The sequence below is a fragment of the Chrysemys picta genome, chromosome 15, assembly GCF_011386835.1.
Source record: "Chrysemys picta bellii isolate R12L10 chromosome 15, ASM1138683v2, whole genome shotgun sequence".
NCBI classification, from domain to species: Eukaryota; Metazoa; Chordata; order Testudines; family Emydidae; genus Chrysemys; species Chrysemys picta.
In genome coordinates, this window is record NC_088805.1 from 9,046,000 (window position 1) to 9,069,081 (window position 23,082).

Sequence of the window (23,082 nt, forward strand, 5' to 3'; positions counted from 1 at the left end):
ACTAGGGGCCACCAAATGAAATTAAAGGGCAGCAGGTTTAAAACAAATAAAAGGAAGTTCTTCTTCACACAGCGCACAGTCAACCTGTGGAACTCCTTGCCTGAGGAGGTTGTGAAGGCTAGGACTATAACAGGGTTTAAAAGAGAACTGGATAAATTCATGGAGGTTAAGTCCATTAATGGCTGTTAGCCAGGATGGGTAAGGAATGGTGTCCCTAGCCTTTGTTTGTCAGAGGGTGGAGATGGATGGCAGGAGAGAGATCACTTGATCATTACCTGTTAGGTTCACTCCCTCTGGGGCACCTGGCATTGGCCACTGTCGGTAGACAGAACATTGGGCTGGATGGACCTTTTGTCTGACCCAGTCTGGCCGTTCTTATGTTGTAACGCAGGGCACACTTTAGGCCTGGCCTGGTTGATTGATTCATAGATGCATAGATTCTAGGACTGGAAGGGACCTCGAGAGGTCATTGAGTCCAAGTTCCTGCACTCATGGCAGGACTAAGTATTATCTAGACCATCCCTGACAGATGTTTGTCTAACCTGCTCTTAAAAAATCTCCAATGATGGAGATTCCACAACCTCCCTAGGCAATTTATTCCAGTGTTTAACCACTCTGACAGGAACTTTTTCCTAATGTCCAACCTAAACCTCCCTTGCTGCAGTTGAAGCTCATTGCTTCTTGTTCTTCTTGGGCCCCACACTACAAGAAGGATGTGGAAAAATTGGAAAGAGTCCAGAGGAGGGCAACAAAAATGATTAGGGGTCTGGAGCACATGACTTATGAGGAGAGGCTGAGGGAACTGGGATTGTTTAGTCTCCAGAAGAGAAGAATGAGGGGGGATTTGATAGCAGCCTTCAACTACCTGAAGGGGGGTTCCAAAGAGGATGGAGCTCGGCTGTTCTCAGTGGTGGCAGATGACAGAACAAGGAGCAATGGTCTCAAGTTGCAGTGGGGGAGGTCCAGGTTGGATATCAGGAAAAACTATTTCACTAGGAGGGTGGTGAAACACTGGAATGCGTTACCTAGGGAGGTGGTGGAGTCTCCTTCCTTGGAGGTTTTTAAGGCCCGGCTTGACAAAGCCCTGGCTGGGATGATTTAGCTGGGAATTGGTCCTGCTTTGAGCAGGGGGTTGGACTAGATGACCTCTTGAGGTCCCTTCCAACTCTGATATTCTATGATTCTATGATTCTATCCTTAGAGGCCAAGGTGAACAAGTTTTCTCCCTCCTCCTTATGACACCCTTTTAGATAACTGAAAACTGCTATCACGTCCCCTCTCAGTCTTCTCTTTTCCAAACTAAACAAACCCAATTCTTTCAGCCTTCCTTCATAGGTCATGTTCTCAAGACCTTTAATCCTTCTTGTTGCTCTTCTCTGGACCCTCTCCAATTTCTCCACATCTTTCTTGAAATGCGGTGCCCAGAACTGGACACAATACTCCAGTTGAGGCCTAACCAGCGCAGAGTAGAGCGGAAGATGCTTGGAATTAAGAAGTTGGAGAGAGCTGTGTGTGTGTCATGTGTACGCACCAGGGCAGACTGTGTGTGTGCCTCACGGGTATATGGGTGAGATGTGTGGCTGTCAATCCTACCTGGATTTTGGGCTCTGCAGATTCTGGCGCGTGAGAAGCCGGGCGGCATAGACTCGCTTTTTGTGAATACTGTACAGACCTGCGGATGAGACGATCCAATCAGATGAAAGCGGCGGAGACTGACGAGGGCAGGCTGGCTGCCCCCAGGGTCTGTCTGGGCACCACCACATTCAGCATTTCAGAACCTGGTCTGGCATGCAGCAGCCGAGTGATTCCAGGGCTGCCCTGGCTTGGGGCCTGCTGCTCCACCCCACGGGAGACCCACAGGGCCTTTGCTGGTAAGGTTCAGGGAGCCTTCGGGGCCATGTGAAAGGAGCGAATGATTGCAGCAGCTCCCTGCTCTCAGCAGGTAGGTAACCAGGGGGATGAAGGAACAACCACCACCACCAGCCGCATGCACATACACACACCTTTCATTCCTAACACAACACATGCCATCTGGTTGGCAACTGGGCATCTGAATTCAGGAGGAGCCGAGGCAGCGCTGCGTTTACCAGCTGCGGGAGCCGCTCTTTGGTGCTGTGTTTTATGCTGTGTTTTAGTGGGTGGGCCCCACCGGGCCCCACCCTGGGCTACACCATGGGAGGGAGAGTTTGGCATAGAGCACTCCTGAATTTCCACTTCTTCCGCTTCCTCTCAGCAATGAGTGCGTCTGCTCTGCAAGAGGAGGGAGCAGCAGGCAGGCCGGATTCAGCGCTGCCCTAGCCTACCACTGCCCTGGCACAGGCCCTCCGCCAGCTTGAGAGGCCGGCAGCTGCCTGTCTCCAGCCCCTTCCTCCAGCCGAGCGTGGGCTTCCCACCCTGACTGTGGCTGGAGTGGGTGGTGAAGAGGCAAAACCAGACAGAACTTCAGTGGAATTCTCCTCCCAGGCCACAATGAGCCATTCGGGGGGGGGGGGGGGGGGGAGGGGAGGGGCTTGAAGTTGAATGGGGACCGGAGGGGCAGGGACAAGGGGGAGTTTTCTATCCAGCGATAGGGTTGGACATCGGGTGAAGGATATGGGAAGAAAAGAGAGCAGGAGAAAGGAACCAGAGGGAGGGAGGTGAGAGGGCAGGAGGGAGAGAATGGAGGGAGCAGGGACAGGGCACATCTGAGGGAGGGTGAGATATGGACAAGAGAGAGTCGAATACCCAGAGAGAGGGTCTCAGCAGATCTATGTCCAGGGTGCCCTGCACCCTTCCCCCAGGTAAGCCCACCACTGGCCCCAAGGATTGTAATCTGCCCCAGGGTCTGCCCCATGCTCAAAGCCCCCTGGTGACCAAGCGGCCGTACCTTGCGTGAGCTCGGGGGCCTCAGCCACGTAGGTCAGGCGGAACTTGCTCCTCTTCCAGCTCCGGTCGTTGCTGATGAGGGAGTTGTTGGCCTTCTCAATGTTCACGTCGTCTCCCACACAGAACACGTCGCACGCTGCCTGCAGCACACACCAGGCTGTCAGGGGACCCCCCAGCTCAGCCAGGCCTTCAGCCCAGCCTGGCTCCTAGGAGGTGCCAGCGCCTGCTCTCGGCCAACACCCCTCTCACCCACATGATTACCGAAGGGAGGGCGGGACGGCGCTGGCTAGGGTGTAGCACCATGCCTGGAGGCTCTGCGAGCTTCCCCCGCCCATCTCAGGGGGATGTTCTGCCAGTGGTGCATGGGCACATCTCCTGTTCGTGTCAGCATCACCCCCTCTCCCCTGACCCACAAACACAGGGGATAGTCCCTAGATCTCGCCCTCCTCAGTTGCACATGGGCTTAAACCAGAAGCCCAGTTCTGATCGCCCCAGAGTTTGGGGTGTTTGGAATCTGAAATGGCCCCTTCTTTTTATAATAGGCCAGAGCATAGCCTTGGTTCCCACCACCTCCAGAGTTTGAAGGTGTCCAGATTCCACACCCAGGTTCTTTCGCCAGCTCTCGTGATTGGACCACGATTCACATGGTATCTGAGGTTTCTCTTTAATGCCCCAGCTCCTGGAGTCAGGTTATTACAAGAGACTATCAACTTTCCTTAAAAATAAAAGGAGTAAATGTCTAGTCCTCATGGTGTGGAAGAAAGCTTAAAGCCATGACCACTAATGGCTCAAGAACCAGAAGGCCAGTAAATGGAACTCAACAGTGACTATTTATTTAGTTTGGAAAAGAGAAGACTGAGAGGGGATATGATAGCAGTTTTCAGGTATCTAAAAGGGTGTCATAAGGAGGAGGGAGAAAACTTGTTCACCTTAGCCTCTAAGGCTCGGTCTACACTACCCGCCTGAATCGGAGGGTAGAAATCGACCTCTTGGGGATCGATTTATCGCGTCCCGTTGGGACGCGACAATCGATCCCTGAATCGACGCTCTTACTCCACTGGCGGAGGTAGGAGTAAGCGCCGTCGACGGGAAGCCGCAGAGGTCGATTTTGCCGCCGTCCTCACAGCGGGGTAAGTCGGCTGCGATACGTCGAATTCAGCTACGCTATTCACGTAGCTGAATTTGCGTATCTTAAATCGACTCCCCCCCTGTAGTGTAGATGTACCCTTAGGATAGAACAAGAAGCAATGGGCTTAAACTGCAGCAAGGGAGGTCTAGGTTGGACATTAGGAAAAAGTTCCTAACTGTCAGGGTGGTTAAACACTGGAATAAATTGCCTAGGGAGGTTGTGGAATCTCCATCTCTGGAGATATTTAAGAGCAGGTTAGATATATGTCTATCAGGGATGGTCTAGACAGTATTTGGTCCTGCCATGCGGGCAGGGGACTGGACTCGATGACCTCTCGAGGTCCCTTCCAGTCCTAGAATCTATGAATCTATTGTTAACTTGGTCTCCAATTTGTTTTTGCCTGACGTGATTTTTGAACACGTGGCGCTGGCAATACTGGATTCACACCCCAATTTGGCCAAGGGCTCCTCTCCTTATACATTGGCCGAACCAAAACCCGGGGTCCAAACACCGGATACTGGGCGGCTCACGATCCAGACCCAAAGCTAGAGCCCACCTCCCAGAATGCACTTAGATACCTCCTCCAAACCCTCAAAGACACCCCAGCCCGGTGAGAAGGCGCCGCATTACCCTGAGCTCTGCTCTAGGTCTCTAGCGGGGCTCCTAACTGCCCCCTGTGCCACCCGAACCAGCTTGGTCCCCACGCACCGTCTAGGCCCCCGGGGGCTGCGGTGCACAGGCAGGAGGCCTGAGGAGCCAGGTCTCTGATTCTTTGCTTTGCTGCAGGACCCTCACAAAGAGCAGGGACGGCTAAAGCTGTGAACTCCAAGGGACTTGCAATGTGCCAGGGTGCTGGGGACCCAGGGGGCGAGCTCAGGCCCGACTTTAACTGAAAGCAGCTTTGCCCAATGGCAGCTTCCCAGGCTCTTTCCCCCCGCCCCCTTCTGAATCTCCCCGCCCCCCCTTCCCAAGGACGAAGGAAGCAGACTACCTTGAAAACCTTTTTGGCCCACGTCCTGAAAGACTCTTCCTGGCCACAGAGCTCATCCCCCTCCCCCATGCGGAGGATGCGCTCCCCTCCCAGCTCCTCCAGCAGGGTGTCGACGGCGCGGGCAAAGGCGCAGAAGTGGGGGTAGGCACGCGATCCTAGGCCGAACACCGAGAACCTGCAAGAAGACCAGAAAGTTGCAGCTACCCGAGGACGACAGCAGAGACAGGAGGCAGAGCGGGCAGCGTCTCCCAGCTCGCACCCACATGCCATTGCCCGGCCTGCGGGCCCTGCAGCACTAGCAAAAAAGAGAGGCACTGAAACCCCTCTGCAGCCCTCGGGGCCTCCCAAACCAGGGCATCAGGGCTCAGCCTTCCCCTGTCTGAAACCAAGGGAGGAATCCCTACAGAGGCAACTTTGCCTCACCAGTTCTGGGAGGAAACAGCCACGGGTGCATCAACCACCACAGGCATTGCCAGGCCATGCCAGGGCAGCAGGGGCACGGCTGGCTTTGCCTGGCAGGGACTGGTGGGATCTGGCTAGCAAGGTGCCAGGCGGGAGCGGCTGGAGATCACTGAGCCAGGGTGGACACGGCTATGGGATGTAGATGAACCAAGCACAGAGAGTCACAGCTGTTAGTCTTAGCGGGTCTGGGGTGATGCCTTGTGACTGGTCTCCCAGGGACCCCAGAGGTCAGGGTGCACTGACCAAGTCAGTCAGGAGAAGGGGGTGAATATAACAGAGACATGGAGTCAGGCTAGCTCAGGGAGCTGGTGGTTATTTACCTGTTGCACAGCTGCTTAGAGGAGATCTTTGCTACCGGGGGTTGTGGCGCTGGCAGACCAGGTGCGAGCTCATGCCCAGGTCCCCATGCCTCCACTGAACACTGACAAATACAGCTCTGGAGCCAGTCTGGCTCCCCGGGGCGGTACTATTGCTAAAGCGGGTGTCAGAACTAGAAGAATGTGTTTAGACGTTATGGAATGCTGGGGAGTTGCTGCCGGCATTAATCTCACTTGTAACAGCTGTAGCCCATGTTCTAAGGTAATAGTTGAGCGTTCTGCATTGTGTGCCTCTGTAACTGCAAACCCCCAGACAGGAAAGAGACAGGAACTAGTGTGAAGTGCTGATCTCCAACAGAAGCTGTTACGTCCTGGCCAACAAGCCAGGCCCATCAACACCAGACTACTGTGGAACACTGATTGTTCTCCTCCCCCCCTTTATGACAGTGATTTCCTCCCATCAGTTGGGTCTGCAGCTCAAAGCGCAAGAGGGAAAGGGAATAAAAAGCCCCAACAAGGAGGACCTCTCTCTTTATGCTGCTTGGGCTCTGGGGGGCAAGGATTACTAGGCATAATTAAAAGATCCCCAGTGCTTAGCCTGGGTTAGCCCTAGAGGACCCATAGAGCTTGCTTCTTATAGAAATTTCTGTAACTTTTTGAAAGTTAAGCTTGAACTCATTTGGGTGTGTGTTTACCTGCTTTAACCTTGTACAGAACTCTCTTGTTTCCTATCTAATAAATCTTTAGACCGTTTATGAGAGGGTTGGCCTCATGTGTTGTCTTTGGTGTGAGATCTAAGGTGCAATTGACCTGGTGTAAGTGACTGGTCCTTTGGGACTGGGCGTAACCTGACTAGCGCTGTGCTGGTTGGTGTGAGACAATCACAGAGGCAGGCTTAGCTGGGTGGTAAGACAGAGGATTCGAAGTACCCAAGGGGACAGTCTGGGACTGCATGGCGAGGCTGTTACGGTGCTTGAGGAGTTCACACTTGGTGGTTGGTTGGTGAAATCGAAGTACAGAACTCACAACCAATTTGGGGCTTGGGCCCTGGTTCTCAGACTGCCCGGAGGTTTGTGCTCACCACTTCTGAGGCACTGCAGGACCGCTTGGCAGGTGTCATGGGGTTGCCGGTCCCCGTAATGGGACCCTGGTCCAAGCTACCCCGGCCAGCTAAGTTAAGGGGAAGGAACCCATCTAGGTAGTTAACTGAACAACGAACACCCGAGCCAGATAAAAGCCATCAGGGCTCAGTTCCAGGGAGGGGCTCCCAGAGTGAGGAGCTCCCAGAGCCCACAGCTCGGAAGAGGAGGGCAGCGTCGGTGGCTCTGCGACGCCTGAGCCCAAGGGAGAGACTTTATTTCAAGTTTATTTGGGGATTTAATAAAGCAGAACCCAGCAGGGGGACTGCGTCTTACACCCTTTTGGACTCTGTGGAATTCTTAAGGGGCCCAGAGAGAAGGGAAACTGAGGCAGGGAGTGCCCTACAGAGCAGGCAGGCCCCACAACATGGGGTACTGGGCCCTTTGCAGCAGCTGCAGTGTCCTTCTCTCTCCTTGCCTGCTGGAGACAGGCTGAGCCCTCAGGAAGCTAGCAGCAACCTCCCTCTCCATCCTGCTCACCTGACATTAGCCAGAGGCCCTGTGCTCTCAAAGTTGTCCCTGGCTTCGGGCCCGTCGCTCGAAGACTTCCGTGCGTCCGAGTAAGAGGAGACGCTGTTAAAACGGACCTTGTAGCTCCTGCAAGCCGCAACGACAGCAAGCGTTACGGCAGCCGCGGCACCGCTACGCCTGCTCCCGGGCCAGCGGTAGGACGGGCAGGCGAGTGCTGGGAACTGGGGCGCAGCTTGGGCAGCCCTCACCAGCCAGGGCCTGAGTTCAGGGCTCTGCTGTTGCCTGCCCCCGGGGAGGCGGTTAGTGATGCCGACAGCAGAGCAGGGAGCTCAGTGTATGTTCCATGCCTCCCGATGCACAGAGGAAGCGAGTCTGTGACAAGCCCTGACTAGCCAGCCTGGCTCAAGCTGCAGAGACTCGCACATTCCGGAGGTCCCCAGTTCATGGCATCGGCTGTGGTGGGGGAAGCAGAGCCCTGCACCCAAGCCTTACTCAGCTGTGTAGCCGGCAAGGGTTTTACATGACCTGGCTTCCAGCGGCAGGTCCATGACTCGCTGGAAGGTTGGGTTGGGGTTTTTATAGGTATTTCCATTCCCCTCCAGCAAGCACAGATCCTTATGAATGTAGGCCCCTAAATATGGCTTTTGGGGTTGGATTTCCAACGGCGCCTCAGGGATTTAGGCCCCATTGAGAATCCAGTGCCATTAGACACTCAGGTTCAGAAATGGTGACCTTAGCACATAAACAAGTGCTCTCTACCTCCTGATCGGAAGGTCACTGTCCCTGGGTTCTGGTGGCTTCCCCCAGAGAGAGAGCGGTCAAGTGGGGAGTGTCCTGTACTGAGAAACTCCAGCCACGGGTACTGGAGAGGTCCATGCGAACAGCAAGACCGTCCTCAGAGCTCTTTGTGGGACATGGAGGACTGAGACTGTCTGTCATATAGTCAGACTCCAGGCTGTGCAGGCCCTTAAAGACAGTGGCCAACAGCTCAGATTGTTCTTGGAAGGGACTGCATCAGCCAGTGCCGAGCTCAGACACGTGAATTCTATATTGCTGCCCACCTCACAGCTCAACTACAATCTCCTTCCAGGATACCCCGGAACACGGTGTATTGCAAGCGTCCGCCGTGGAGGCGACACACATGATCACCACAGCGGAATCCTTTTCCCGGCGGCACCTCTGGGGGTGGCCTATTGTCCTGTTCCATCAGCTGTCCCCATTAGGGAAGAGGCCATTAAAACCGTAATGGGTTTTCAGATTGCGAGCCCTGTAGGGATCTGTCACATCACATATCCGCATAGCAGGTAGGCCACTTTGGGGCTGCAACACTACCACAATCAGTGTGCAAATAACTAACATTACTGCTCTGCACAAGCGTGTTATCTGCTGCACTTCTGAAGGAAGAGACTAGAGCCAAGACTTTCCGACCTCTTTAACATCGGATTAAAACCCACTTATCACCGGCCGGATGCTAATTCTGTCCTGACTAAGCAGCAGATATTACCATTCACTATCCTCATTATGTTCATTCAAGAGAGTTCACAGGGAGCGGATGTCTCAATTAAGTGGAATATGCTGTACGTCACCCCTAAAATAATAATAATAACCAATACATGTTTAACACGTCGCCATTCTGCAGCAGCCTGGATCTCAAAGCTTTTTACAAATGTTTAACTAACTCTGGCAGATGTTAAGTGACTTGCCCAAGTCTCATCTTACTTCAGTAGCAGAGCCAGTAACAGATGCCAGAAAACTGGCTCCCAGTCCTCTGCTCTAACCCCAAGCTAGACGTCCTTAAAGGAAGGACACAACCTTAGCTTGACCACAGCACTCGTGCGCCTTAGAGGTGTTTTTGCACAACACTGCAATAAACTGCAGCCAGCCCCTCTAACATCCCCAGGCGTTTCAGCCTACCTAAAGCGATTTTACGGTGAGTTTCACTATATTCGGGGTCTTCCTTGAAGCCCCAGCATCTGGAGTCATGTGAGAATCTCAGCATTTTAAAGAAAGTTATTAGCCCTTCTGGTTGCAGAGAAGAGCTAAAAAATGTGATCCTTCAAGGCTTACGGGCAAATAAAAAGAACGAGACATTTACTATTTTTAAATAATCCCAATGTTTAGGGTTGGCAATGCAGATATAGATCTGCCTGGAAGAAGAGAAATCTGTGAAACATTGCCACCTAGTGATAATTTGATTTAACTACTACTGTATGTTCAAAGCATAGCTACACGTCTGTGGTTCGTGGATCACCAGTAGTTCATGGGGCACTTGCTGTTGGTCCACAGACACGTGGCTGGTTGCAGAGTGCTGTCTCCTCTTCATTTGCAGTAGCTAATTTGCATCAAAAGAAGCTAAAATACACGCCATAGTTTCTTGTCCTTTTCCATGTAAGCGATTGCTGGGGTTGCCTCAGGGATGATATCCCGGTATCGCTAGCAGGGGAGAGGGCCATGAGACGAATGGGAGGGGAGAGGGCCATGAGACTCTGTGACGATGTGGTCCATGCTACGAAAAGCGGTCCGTGCAAAGGCCAGCTGTGAGCCCAGTTTTGGCTCCATTTCGGCGTTCGTGGTGTTTATCTGTATGGTACGGTCACAGGGTGAGCTGGCCCTTTAAAAGGTTAGCCCACCTTCCCTGGCAAAGGGAATGAGAGTGCAGGGGTCACGTGTGACTAAGACCCAGGCCTGCTGTGAGATATAAGGGCAGCCGGTGACTAGTCAGGAGAAAGATTCCAAGGACAGCAGACCTGGGAGATCAAGCAGGAAGAGGCGAGTGCAGGGAAGACAGGGCAGTTTGGGTTATGGCATGGACCTGTAATAGAGGGTGGGCATGGGTGCCCCCAAGCTGCCAACCCATGCGTGGCTGCAACCATCGGCGGTTAACAAGGGGAAGAAGGGACGGACTGGTAGGAGCCCAAGAGGGCTGGAGCCGAGCCCAGTAAAGGGCTAAAGACTCTTGAAAAGGACAGAGGGGCCCTTAGAGGTCCGGCTTTGCCCCAGCAAGAGAGAACTCTGGCTAAGCCCGAGGACTGAGCGACCTCAGGGCTGCAGTGCATTGAAGGCTCCTGCATGAGAGCAGCCTCTGAGGCTGAGGATGAATGCTCCGAGGGAGGAAACTGAGGCAGCAGACAGGCCTGATGCCAGACCAGGTAACTCCCTGCTACAGTCGCTATTAGAGAAAGGCACAACTGCCAAGTCTGGATCCAGATTCAGAACCCCCGGAGCAGCTGGATCCTGGGTTTGGGGCGGGCCCATCTTTAGTTGACAGTCTCTGGGCTCTGCATTCAGTCTTGCGGCCACAGGCGTCTGCCTTGAGTCCTCCCTGCCAAAGGATCTGAGCACCTCACGGTTCTCTCTCCTCCTCAGCCAGGCAGACAGCGGGTACGGCTAAACACCAGAACAACCTCGCAGCAGTTTTTCGGCTCGAGCCACTTGGGTTGTGGGGCTCAAACTAGCAGTGCAGACATTTGGCTCCGCATGGAGCCTGGCTCTGGGACCCTTCCCCCTCCCCGGGGTCCAGAGCCCAGGCTCCAGGCACAGCCAAACATCTACACTGCTATTTTGAGCCCTGCTGCGCGAGCCTGACTCAGCTGACAGAGGCTCTGAGACTTGCTGCCATGTCCTGTTTTGTTTGCCGTGGAGACGGACCCTAAGTGACTTGCTCAAGGCCACACGGGATGTCTGTGGCAGAGCAAGGAACTGAATATGCATCTTTTGAGCCCCAGGCCAGCACCCTCCCCAATGGACCATCCTTGCTCTTGCTCCAGCGTGCTTGGTTCTCCCTACAAGTGCTCTCCTGCCCAGGCCAGAGGCATGTGTTTCTGCCGGGGTGACCGGCTTCGCTCCCGTGGCAAACAAACCAAAAGGAATGGTATCCCTCTCCCGGCCCCATCTCTTACCAGGCCAGGAACATCTGCTGGGCTGGACCCAGTGTCTTGCTGGAGGGGGGAAAGGGGATGACATGCAAGGGGATTTAATGCCAGGGAAGGTATATAGACTCGTTCCCCTAGAGCCAGGCCTGCACTGCAACCCTCCAAACACTGGAATTCTGGATCAGCTTAACGTACAAGCAACTGCCCAGGGTCCTGTTCTTCTGGGAGGACCACAGGGCAGCTCCTGACCTGGTTCTCCCCCTCATCTAGCAAAGCACAGGACATGCCAGGCCCAATTCCACCCCCATTCCCCTCCCTCAGCAGAGCCCACCTGACCCGATCTCTTACTTGAGTCCCTACAGACCCTGAGGCCAGTTCTGGATGGACAAACATCCACCAGGCAGTGGAATGGAGTGAAATTGCCAAGGTTTGTTTCACCTGTGACCTCAGCCTGGTCCAGAGGGGACAGGCCAGTGCTACCCAGAGCATTGGACCGACTGCCTGAGTACCTGCGAGTCCCTCCCCAGGCCATAAACTTGCAGCCTCAGTTGGGACAGAGGCCAGCTAACCCAAGGGAGGGAGGTGGTGCCTGGTTCCCCAGGGACGGGCCAGCTCTGCTGGGGTGGAAGGGATGCGGGGCTCTTGTCTGAGTCTCTTACTTCCTCTCTTCCAGGTGAGAGTTGGGATTCCTCATTTCCATCATCGCACAGCCGAATTTCTAGAGAGAGAAACAGCAAGGTCGTCACTTCCGCCGGCCATCGTACACGACCCCGAAGGTAAGTGGCTGCTCCGTCACGCTCCAGAGGCCCCCACCTGCTTTCACCAGTGGGTCATCTGCACCATGCGCTGGGACTGAACTCAGCTATTGCTCTGTAAGCCCGCCGGGGCCAGGACCGGGGCCAGGACCGGGGCCTTGAGGGCTCATACAGCACCAAGCACATCCGCAGGTTAATCATCATTTTCCCTTGCGTAGTGCCATACATCAGAGGGTCTCTAAGCATTGAGGGCCTGGTCCAACCCCCTGAAATCTATGGGAGTCCTTCCACTGACTTTGATGGGATCTAGAGCAGACTTTTAATTAATTAAACCTCACAGCCTCCCTGGGGGCGAGGCAGATGTTCTCCCATTCTACAGATGGGGAAACTAAGGCAAACTTAAGGTCTCGCAGCAAGTGGGGGGCAGGTTTGGGAAAGAACCCAGGTCTCGTGATGCCCAGCCATGTGCTTTGACCAGTGCCCCATGCTCCCCCCTCTCCGTAATGAATGGGCCTAGAAGTGGGTGCCGCTCCTCCTCCCCCACCATTACTGCCACGTGCGGCACTGGGACGGTTCTTAACCCTTTCCTACCTCCCCATTCTCCGGTGGGTCTCCGTTGCCGAAGGTGCTCGTGACCACCAGGACGAGGGTTTCATGTTCCAGGTGGACTATGTCGTACTCATCCATGGACATCACCTGAGACAGACAGAGATGCTGGTGATGGCCCCTCGCACAGGGAGACTTGCTGCCGGTCAGTTGGCTGTGGCCAGGCTCTCCGCTGACTTGAGTGCGGTTCTACCGGCGGAGAGCTCGGCCTGAGACTTTGGCAGAGAACTTGACGCTAAGGGAGGAGGCCCAGAGACTTAAAGGAGAGACAAATTCTGCTCTCCTTGGGGACTTCCATGGGGCTAAATGGGTAACCGAGGGCAAAACTGGGCCACAAGGCCTCTCCAAATGTGTTCAAATTGAAGGCAGCTTCGTTTGCCTCCGGGCCTCTGTCTCTTAACCGGTCCCAGGGCCCAATCCTGCAAGGTGCTGAGGGCCTGCAATTCCTAGGAAAGTCCCCGGGAGTTTAGGGTGCCCAGCAGCTCGCTGCATTGGGCCCGGTGTACGTAAGCCATACAGCCCCATGCACTGTTCTCCATGGGCAGAGAGCTGGTACACTACCTTGGCATCGAAAGCGTGCTTGAAGATTTCACATAAGGTTTTTGCATAGACCTGGGACTTCCCCGTTTCCGTGGCATAGAGGATGGTCGCTTTGACCCTCTTGGCCATTGCCTGCCCCATCAGCTTGGCAGAGAACTTCACGGCTCTGGAAAGCAAGTAGAAGCCTCGATAAGATCCTCGGACATGAGAAGCCCAGTCTGCAATTCCCCCCATCTCTCTCTCTCTCTCTCGCCTGGATTTCAAGCACGGCTGTGTGATCACAGGGGGGTTATTAGTTCACAACCGTGGGTTGAGAGTTCTAGAGTCTGGGGAAAAGTAAGAGGAATTGTTTTAAACAGCCACTGCCCTCACTCAGCCATGATTTACAGCCAACGGTGGCGGCTGGAGGCCCCTCCCTGGTTGGAGAGGCAGCCTCTGCACAGCTGTGAGTAACTGCCCAGGGCTCAAGGCAGTGGGAACCAGTCCCCCGCTCCCTATGGAAACACACCCACATACTGCTGGCTTTAAGGGAAGCCTGCCAGCTTGCGGTCTGATGTTCTCGGGTCTCAGACCTCCAGAGAATGATTTATCTCTTGCACTCATGCATGCCGAGACAGCAGCTGGGAAAGGGCTGTTTTCTTTGTTTTCCATAACAGGGGCGTCAACAAGGCTTTTGAGTTTGTTTGAATAAGAAAAAACACACACTTCCTTCCCTGTGCGCAGGGCCCAGGACTTACCCCTGGCCCCCGCTGCACCTGCACCTCTCCCCAATCAGCCAGGGTGTTTGTTCACTTAAAGCCCTGCATTTTTCTCACCGTCATGTCCCAGTGCGGACAGCACCTATGGGCATAACTTGACTAGTAGGAACAGTCCCATGGGGATCACCCCCAGGAGCCAACTTACTCCCCTTTAAATGGCTGCAGGACAGGGGCTCTAACCACCTGCCTTTCGTCTCCTGCAGCTGGAATCGATTTCCTTGAGCAGATGCACCCATTAGCCTTGTCTACATAAAAACCCCTTTTGCCCCAGAATTTTCCACCATTACTACTATTGGTTCATCTCCACCAGCTCTAGCACTAGTGTAGACGGGGCCCACTAGCGTGTCACGCCCTGTGTCCTCTAACCCAGCTCAGAGCAGCTCCACGGGTACGTCTACACCGGAGCTGGAGGTGTCATTTCCAGCTGGAGTAGACAGACTGCACTAGCTCGGATTGAGCTAGCATGCTAAAAATAGCAGTGTAGCTGTAGTGGTGCCTCTAGCGGGAGGGGCCGGGCATCTGGAGTACAATCCCGTCCGAGACAGCACGCACGTATTTGGGTGACTAGTCCCGCCTGCCGCTTGCACTGCCGTGACTACTCTCCGGTTTTAGCAGGTTAGCTTGATCAACGCTAGCACGTGTATGTCTTCCCAAGCCAGAAACGACACCTTCCACCTCCCGTGTAGACACACCCAACATGACACGGCACCTTCGCATCAGTGGCCATCAGCACTGTCTACACGAGTGCTTCTGCCTCTCCCAGTGCTGGTTCAGCACCACTGGTGGTAGCAACCGTGGAAAATTCGGGGCGAAAAAAGTCTAGCAGAGACAGATTTCTTATTGTACTGTAAGGCCATGAATACAACGCTGTACATGCTCGTTTCTTATTGTAGAGTCACTCGTAAGAGCTGGGATGCAGGGACTGGAGTCCTGCTTTCAAAAATATTCAGAAAAAAGAGAAAATGTTGAAGTCACGCCAAGTTTGGAAATGGAGCCATTAAAATGGCAGGCTAGAGCGTGGGCGCCGATCCAGCCAGTGTCCCTTGCAGCACACCAGGCAGAATCAGCCACGGCATCTCGTTACGGAGATGCCACGGAAATCGTGGCAGCTTGATTTAGTTTGTTGACAGGTGAGAGGTGGCTTGAAAAAGCCACGTTTGCCCCAGTTGGAACACAACGTGCAGTCTGATAAGCGTCAGCCCTGTTCCAGCAGCCCGGTGAGATTCTAGTGCCCTCATCAGAACAGACGTACAGTACATCGATGGGGATGCCAGCTGCAGCGACGTTGGAAGCACGAGGCAGAGGCTCGTCAATGAGAATCCATTAGGGAAGCCCAACCCCCTCTCCCCCCCGCCCCGCCCATGTGGTTACAGGTGAAAGGTGTCCACTAGCAACACCTGCCCAGTTTCACACAGAGGAGATTTTTTGGAACGTGGGGGGGAAAGGAAAAGCCTGAACTGGATTTCTTTGCCCCCCCGCAACATGGTCTCAAGGTACTTGCCTCTGGGCAGTTCCTATCCTGCTTTCAGTCTGATTCATTATGGTTGTTACCTGCTGCTATAACACGGCTCCTGAATTCACCCTTCCATGTCAATTTCACCCACTCATTTCAGATGCCACTGGCCTCCCCCGGCCCTGGCACTGATCAGATCTTAGCAAAAGTACAGACAGGTCCAGGAGGAAGCTGAGAGAGGAACTGTCTGGCTCCTTTGCAACCAGTTCTGGACAGTGCCTAAATCCTCTTGTAACGAAACCCCACCTGGTCAGGAATGTTTTGCTCGCTCAGCCGTTCCCATCTTGTGCGCGGGAGCAGCCAAAAAGCAGATTAGCTCAGAGCCAGGCAGAATTAATGGTAAACGTACAAAAAAAATTAAAACCACCTACACACCAAGAACAATGGAGGGGACATTATTTAAAAATCCTACCTGCCAAGTTCACATTTTTATAAAGCTGTTTATCAATTACGTACTCACACACCGAGCAGCTATAATTAACAGCCATTGTGTCCTCTTCTAACTCAATAGCTCACTTCATCTTTTCGAATCCTCTACCTCCCTCAGACTCCTGCTGAAACCCATGCGCCAGGCACTGGCCCCAAGAACGTATAATTGGTACGGTGGCTTCATGGACGCACCATGGAAACTAACTTAATGGAAAAGATGGGGGATATCGGATGAGAACAGAGTCACAACAACAGGGACACAGACTTAGCAGTGTCTAGATGATTGTGTAGCACCATTGACCATGGTCAGGTTGTCTGTGACATACCATGCATGTTACTGGCTAATAATAATATCACCTAGCTCTTATATAGTGCTTTTTCATCAGTAGATCTCAAAGCACTTCACAAAGGAGGTCAGTATTCTCCTCCCCCATTTTATAGATGGGGAAACTGAGGCACAGAGGCATGACGTGGCTTGCCCAAGGTGACCCAGCAGGCCAGGAGTAGATCCAGAAATAGAACACAAATCTCCTGAATCCTAGTCCAGTGCTTTCTCCACTAGGCCACTCTGCCTCCCCTGTTGGGACACCTTCCCCAACCCCACCCCCATGGTGGGGAGGCTTCCAGACCAGGAATAAAATATCAAGGTTGTCCAAAGTTGCTCAGCTCAATTGGGCAGATCCTTGGTCAGCATCCTGGGGTATCCATCTCTAGGGGGCTTGTTCTGCCCAGGGAAGGGATGGGGACTAGCTATGACATATGGACCCAGGTTTTATTCCAAAATGTCCAAGGCTGTCCAGATCCAGGATCCTGGTTTGAGCCCGTCTCTTAGGTCCATATGTACAAAGGCTCCCCATGCCATTCTCCTTTCACACCCACAATGGGTTTGGTCCCCACGAGCTGCAGGGGAGCGATCGGCGGAAGTATCCCAAATAGCAAAGAAGAGGATTCCGTGGCACGAGTTTCCTCTCACTTATACCAGCGCTAATTGGGAGTAACAGCAATGGAGTTACATCATTCTCATAGGGGGAGAAGGAAGGAGAATCAGGCCCCCCAGAGAGAGGAAGGAAGAGGAGCCGTCTGAAGTCTCTCTCCAAGTGCTGGAACAACCAGAGAGACATTGCTGGAGAATGAACTGATTTGTGGGAAGAGACCCAATGAGGATTTTTAGCTATTTTATACCTTCACCCTCCCATTTACTGCTCCAGTGGCAGGCCCCAAATGCTGCCCACCTCTCCGGGCACCTCTCTCCTGTGCCACACCAGATGACATGGCAAAAGGAGAGGCCTTCAAAAGACACTGGGGGAATCCTGGTGGGCGAGGAGCTGACCACGCAGCAGTAATTCAAGGAGCACACGGCAGCCCCACCACACAGAACCTGAACAGTAAACGGTCCGTGTGCTGCATCTCGGAGCTCTGGCTCTGAGTGTGTGGGGATAGCTGCTCCCGGGTACTTACTTGGCCAGCTTTTTAAAACCGATGGCTCTCTTTTTGGTGGGAGTCCCATTGACCCCTTTCCAGATGTGCGTGTTCCAAGGGTCAGGCTAGGAGGAAAAAGATGGTCATCAGCTGCAGGACAGAGCTTTGTTATTCAACAAGGGCCAGGTCTGTGGGGCCCGGCAATGGAATTGCATTCGTTTGTAAAGACAGCCTGTTTAGATACATTCACAACGCCTGGTTGCCAGGGACCAGCTGGCCTCAGACCCTCGTCATAGGTCTTTATTTGTGGGCCTGGTCTATAACCCCATCCTACCCTCCACAACCCAGCTATTTAAGCTTGGAAATGACCCTCTCTAGAGATGCCCATGTCTTTGAGGTATGACTGGATGCACCAGGATTTCAACACGCTGTTGCAAGGCAGCGAGGAGGTTGTTGGCTTGTAACAACATGGCTGAGGACCATGCCCTTTGTGTCTCCCGGAAGTGGGGCTGTCCCAGGGACAGGGCCGGCTCCAGGGTTTTGGCTGCCCCAAGCAGCCCTCCTCCCCCCCCCCCAAAAAAAGCCGCGATCGCGATCTGTGGCGGCAATTCGGCAGAAGGTCCTTCGCTCCAAGTGGGAGTGAGGGACCGTCCGCCGAATTGCCACCGAATAGCTGGACCTGCCGCCCCTCTCCGGAGTGGCCGCCCCAAGCACCTGCTTGCCAAGCTGGCGCCTGGAGCCGGTCCTGCCCAGGGCGCATTGACAGCTAATGAGCAGGGAGATGCAGGACTGCATCCCTCCACTTAACCATAGGGCCTCAAGAAGGGGTGGAGGCTAGGAAAGAGGATCAGCGGCTGCACAATCCCTGAGGATACAGTCAGAGCTGGGAATGCTCTGGGTTCATGGGAGATGGATAACACAGATGAACAAGTGATTCCCTTTCCTGGTTATTCCTTATGGGATCTAGACTAATGGCCAGACTGAACGAAAGCGGCAGGAGCATAGACATTCGGCGAATGAAGGTATGTTTGTCAGGGTCCCTTGTCCCATTCTTTGAAGGGCTACGTGCTCTGTTGCTAACATTATGGCCTAGTGCTCACGCGCTGCACGGCCAGGCAGGAGACCAGAGTCAGATTTTCCATCCCCAAGCTGGCAGGAGCAGCTCGCTCAAGTTTGCTAGATGGCGGAGGAAGGGAAGGGGTGACTGGCATGGGCCAACAGCAGCCCCCCACGGCTGATTGAGGAACAGGGCTGATGAGCTCCAGAAAGTGCTCTGCTAGGTTCCCCTGGGATGAAGGATGCAAGATAGGACCGTGATGATTCTCCAGGCTCTGGCAGAGCTGCGAAGAGCCACCTCCTTGCGGGAAGGCAACTCGTGCCGGGGGTCGGCAAACCTGACTCTGATTATACCTTGATGCCTTGTAACAATCAGGGTTGTTAACAAGCACCACCGCTCTGCAGAGAGACAACGGTTGGGATATAGAGCCAGTCCACAGCTGGGGAGGAGACGTAGATCCTGCTGCCCCTGCCTATCATGGTACCCTTGTGTGCGAGGGGCAGGGTGTGCGGCACCGGCAGAAGCCTGGCTATGGATAGTACCTGGTACTCGAAGGAGGGCGTGAGCCGATAGTTGAGCATTTCCTGATGGAAGACCGGGGTGATGCTGCTGGACATCGGGGGGACGATCCACACCCAGTCGGCAGGGCACCCCCCGCGGCAGCGATACTCATTCTCCATGTGCTTGATGAAGGACTCTGTGGCTGAGTGATGGTCCACAATGGTCACCTTGTCGCTCTGTTGGAGGGAAGGAGAAGACAGCCAGTAGAACTGCAGGCTAGTGCTCCTTGGGCAGTGAGGACAGGAGTCGGGAGGCAGCATTAGGACGCCGGGCTGGGAGCCGAGTCTGCCGTGAGGGCTAAAAAGGAGCATCCCCACCAAGAACTGCAGTGGACGTTAGGACAACAAACAGCTTCTGTCTAGGAGAAGTCAAAGGCTGAAAGCTCAGTTCCTCCTTCCAATGGAAGGCGTCCGTCAGTGGCAATGGGACATGAGGAACAATCCAGAAGGGCCCCGTGGCGGGGTCTGATTGAGAAGACAGCCCTCACTTTGGAACTTCCCTTCATTTGATTATGCTGATCTGGTTGACAGGTAGGAGGGACCCTGAACCCCCTAAACTCTGCTGTGGGCTGGTCAAAGGGGATTGTTACCCTTGGTGTCCAGCTCTGGGGACCAGCCGCTGCTCCCTTCCTCTAGGGCTGTCCTCCCAGCTCACCCGTATAAAACTCCAAGGAAAACAGCTGCTGGAAGATGCTGCTGCCTAAGACTGAGATATTGCCCATGTGTATCCCCTGCCCTCCCAGAGCAGACACACTAGGGCAGAGAGATAGTCTCCTGGTTCTCCCGGTGCCAAGCAGCATTCTGCCCCAATCACGAGTTTTGGCTTGGACGAGCCAAAATCACAAATCACTTTAAATGCAAACGTGGATACTCAGGGCCAGATCCTTGGCCCTTTTTGTGCCACTCACGCCCTGTAAAGGAGCTGGAAATTCCCCCAGGGAAAGGCTTGCACAGGGCTGATGTAGACAGCCCTACACCATCCGTCTGTGCTGGGCCCAGTGGCCTGAGTGTGCTAAATTCCACTGGGGGCCACCCCGGCACCTGGAACAACCCCAAATTAGGGGGGCCCCAAAGGTGGCATAGCCCCTCCTGAGCAGCACAGCCCAGACTTGAGTCACCCTCTCCTGCGAGTCAGGACAGTGCTGCACAAAAGCAAGTTTGTTAAACCACTAGCTGCTGTGGCCCTGGGGCAGATCTCCCTACGGCCCCTTCCCAAGCCAGTTCCTGACGTAGCATCAGGGGCCGGACTTATCCCAAACCCCAAAGCCTTGGGGATGCCTGGGCTGAAGCTCCAGCAGGAGCAAGTCCTGCCCCTCGGGTACCTGGAAGCTGTACAGAACAGCGATGTTAATCTCCACCAGCGCCTGGTCTTTCCACAGCGAGGAGGTTTTCCTCATGTCCAGGTTCATCTTTTTGGCTACTTCCTGCAAAGACAGGCAGTAATCGATGAGCGGGGACTCAGTACCGGCCGCAAAGCGAAGTCCTAAGGCCTCTGCCCCAGAGAGCGAGCTAAGGGAGGGCAAGCCCTATCTCCGCATCTGATGGAGAACTTCCGTGAAGGGAGGCTTGGCTGCTGAGTATGGGTTAGAGTAAATGACCTGCCTGTCTCACTGAACTTCGTCCTGGTGGCCTGGTTTCCTCCTGAACAGTCAGGGCTTGGCTGTGCCCAGCCTTGCACAGGGACTGTGGGCGATCCCAGCGGGGAGGGTAAGTGTGATGCTGGCAGGCCAGATGCCAGCTTATGCCCAGGTCATAGAATCATAGAATCATAGAATATCAGGGTTGGAAGGGACCTCAGGAGGTCATCTAGTCCAACCCCCTGCTCAAAGCAGAACCAATTCCCAGCTAAATCATCCCAGTCAGGGCTTTGTCAAGCTGGGCCTTAAAAACCTCCAAGGAAGGAGATTCCACCACCTCCCTAGGTAACACATTCCAGTGTTTCACCACCCTCCTAGTGAAATAGTGTTTCCTAATATCCAACCTAGACCTCCCCCACTGCAACTTGAGACCATTACTCCTTGTTCTGTCATCTGCCACCACTGAGAACAGCTGAGCTCCATCCCCTTTGGAACCCCCCTTCAGGTAGTTGAAAGCAGCTATCAAATCCCCCCCTCATTCTTCTCTTCTGGAGACTAAACAATCCCAGTTCCCTCAGCCTCTCCTCATAAGTCATATGCTCCAGCCCCCTAATCATTTTTGTTGCCCTCCGCTGGACTCTTTCCAATTTTTCCACATCCTTCTTGTAGTGTGGGGCTCAAAACTGGACACAGTACTCCAGATGAGGCCTCACCAATGCCCTTACTTATACAGCCCAAAATGCTGTTAGCCTTCTTGGCAACAAGGGCACACTGTCGATTCATATCCAGCTTCTTGTCCACTGAAACTCCTAGGTCCTTTTCTGCAGAACTGCTGCCTAGCGGGTCCCCATGCCTCACTTGAATACTGACAAATCCGACTGGTTCACCTGTGTGGTAGTATTGTTAAAACAGGCATTCGTTATAAAACAGTGCCTAGTGTTTAGACCTTATGGAATGTGTGCGAGTTGCTGCCGGCATTAATCTCACTTGTGACATCTGTACCCCAGAGTATGAGGCAACATTTGAGCCTTTTGTATTGCAAGCTTCTGTGACTGTGAAAATCGCCAGACAGGAGAGAGGCATTAACGAGAGTAAAGCGCGGAGCTCCAACAGAAGGCGTTGGGTCCTGCCCCACAAGCAAGGTCCATCGACACCAGATGAACTATCGTGGAACGCTGAAGAGGACAAAAGGCTTCGTTGATTGTTCTTACCCCACCATGAAGAGGAGTGATGCAAGTGAATTCCTGCCATCAGCTGAGTTTGCTGCTCAAAGAGCAAAGGGGGAAAGGAAAAAAGGCCCTAACAAGAAGGAACTATATCTTTATGCTGCTGGGACTCTGAGGGGCAAGGATAACGAAGCATAACTGAAAGCTCAACAGTGCTTAGCCAATTTGGGGCTTGTGCCCTGCTTCCCCACGCCCTGCGCCACTGAAGGCCAGCTTGACAGCAGGCACGGCTCCCTACCAGTGCCCACCCGGGGGCAGGGCACCTGAAAGAGGATGGGGAGAGGAGTGAGCCATGTGGGGCACCCCCAGGCCTCCAAGGGAAGCAGCAGAGGTGGCTGGGTGTGGGGGGAGGAGCACAGTACACCTCTGTGGGGAGCAGCATCAGAGTTCCCCCTGGGGACTCCTCCAGCACGGGGTGGGGAAGCCACAATCTGGGTGTGTTTAGTACCAAAGTTTCTTCTCTTTTCCCACCCCAAGTAACTATCATGCAGGTGACGTACCAGGGACTTGCTGGGCCAGGGCTCCCCTGGGAACATCGTCCTGATATAGCAGCGTGGCTGGAATTCACTTTGATCTTCAGAGCTTATTTAAGGCAGCCCTTTGGTTTCATTTACCGTCCCCCACAAAGCAGGGACACACCCAGCTTGGCGCTCTGCTCCCCGGTAGCTCCGTACACCCCAAAGCACCCCCACCAGCCCCACCACTGCCCCAAGGCGCGGCAGGCAGTAGCCGAGGGCAGGGTTACCTCCAGCATGTTGTAGCGAGAGTTATCACAGTAATCGCGGACGCCGATCTCAGTGCCCATGTACCAGCCACTGAAGGGGCAGGCAGTGAACTCCAGGCCTCCGATCTCTAGCAGCATGCTGGACACCGCTGGCAAACCGTACCACTTCAGCCCCAGGTCCTTAAACCAGGCAAACCTGCCGAGACACGGGGGGGGGGTCAGCCGGGTTGCTGGATCCTCAGAGGGAGGGGAACAAAGGGGGGGATTTGCCCCTAACAGTCATTCCACAGAAGCCTGAAGGCAGCTTTGTCTTACTACAACGAACCAGTTCTCACCAACCATCGGAACCACTCCTGGGAACGAGGGAGCAGAGGAGGGCCCTGGGGGGATGGCAGCACCGTTTCCTTTGCGCACAGGGAGGGGCGCACACAACAGGGGAGTTGTGTGGAGGGGCGGGGAGAACAGGTGGATGGCAGGAGGCTCAGGGTAGAGGAACCGGAGAAACTGAAGTGATGTGAGAGCAGCCCTGCCATCTCTCCCTGAGAAAGGGACCAGGGTCACTGGTTTTCAAGCCTGGGACAGTTTTCCATGCAGAGTGGAAGGAAACTCTAGGGGTTGCACCAACTGGTAGAAATGGGCACGGCTCGAGGTTGGTAGGACTCTACGTCTGAA

At 54.1% G+C, this 23,082-nt stretch overlaps 1 protein-coding gene across 3 annotated transcripts in view; it reads right to left on the reverse strand.

The window, feature by feature from the left end:
- Positions 1-23,082, reverse strand: part of NOS1 (nitric oxide synthase 1) — a 141,164-nt gene that overhangs the window by 18,304 nt on the left and 99,778 nt on the right. For all 3 annotated transcript variants that reach the window (XM_065568303.1, XM_024108100.3, XM_065568304.1), the window contains exons 10-20: positions 22,432-22,606; positions 20,206-20,307; positions 18,866-19,060; positions 17,306-17,391; positions 13,169-13,313; positions 12,593-12,697; positions 11,906-11,964; positions 7,384-7,500; positions 4,986-5,160; positions 2,867-3,005; positions 1,594-1,672 (exon numbers count right to left, since the gene is read on the reverse strand). In XM_065568303.1, coding sequence (XP_065424375.1) covers positions 1,594-1,672; positions 2,867-3,005; positions 4,986-5,160; positions 7,384-7,500; positions 11,906-11,964; positions 12,593-12,697; positions 13,169-13,313; positions 17,306-17,391; positions 18,866-19,060; positions 20,206-20,307; positions 22,432-22,606 — 1,377 coding nt within the window. The remainder of the gene's footprint in view (positions 1-1,593; positions 1,673-2,866; positions 3,006-4,985; positions 5,161-7,383; positions 7,501-11,905; positions 11,965-12,592; positions 12,698-13,168; positions 13,314-17,305; positions 17,392-18,865; positions 19,061-20,205; positions 20,308-22,431; positions 22,607-23,082) is intronic.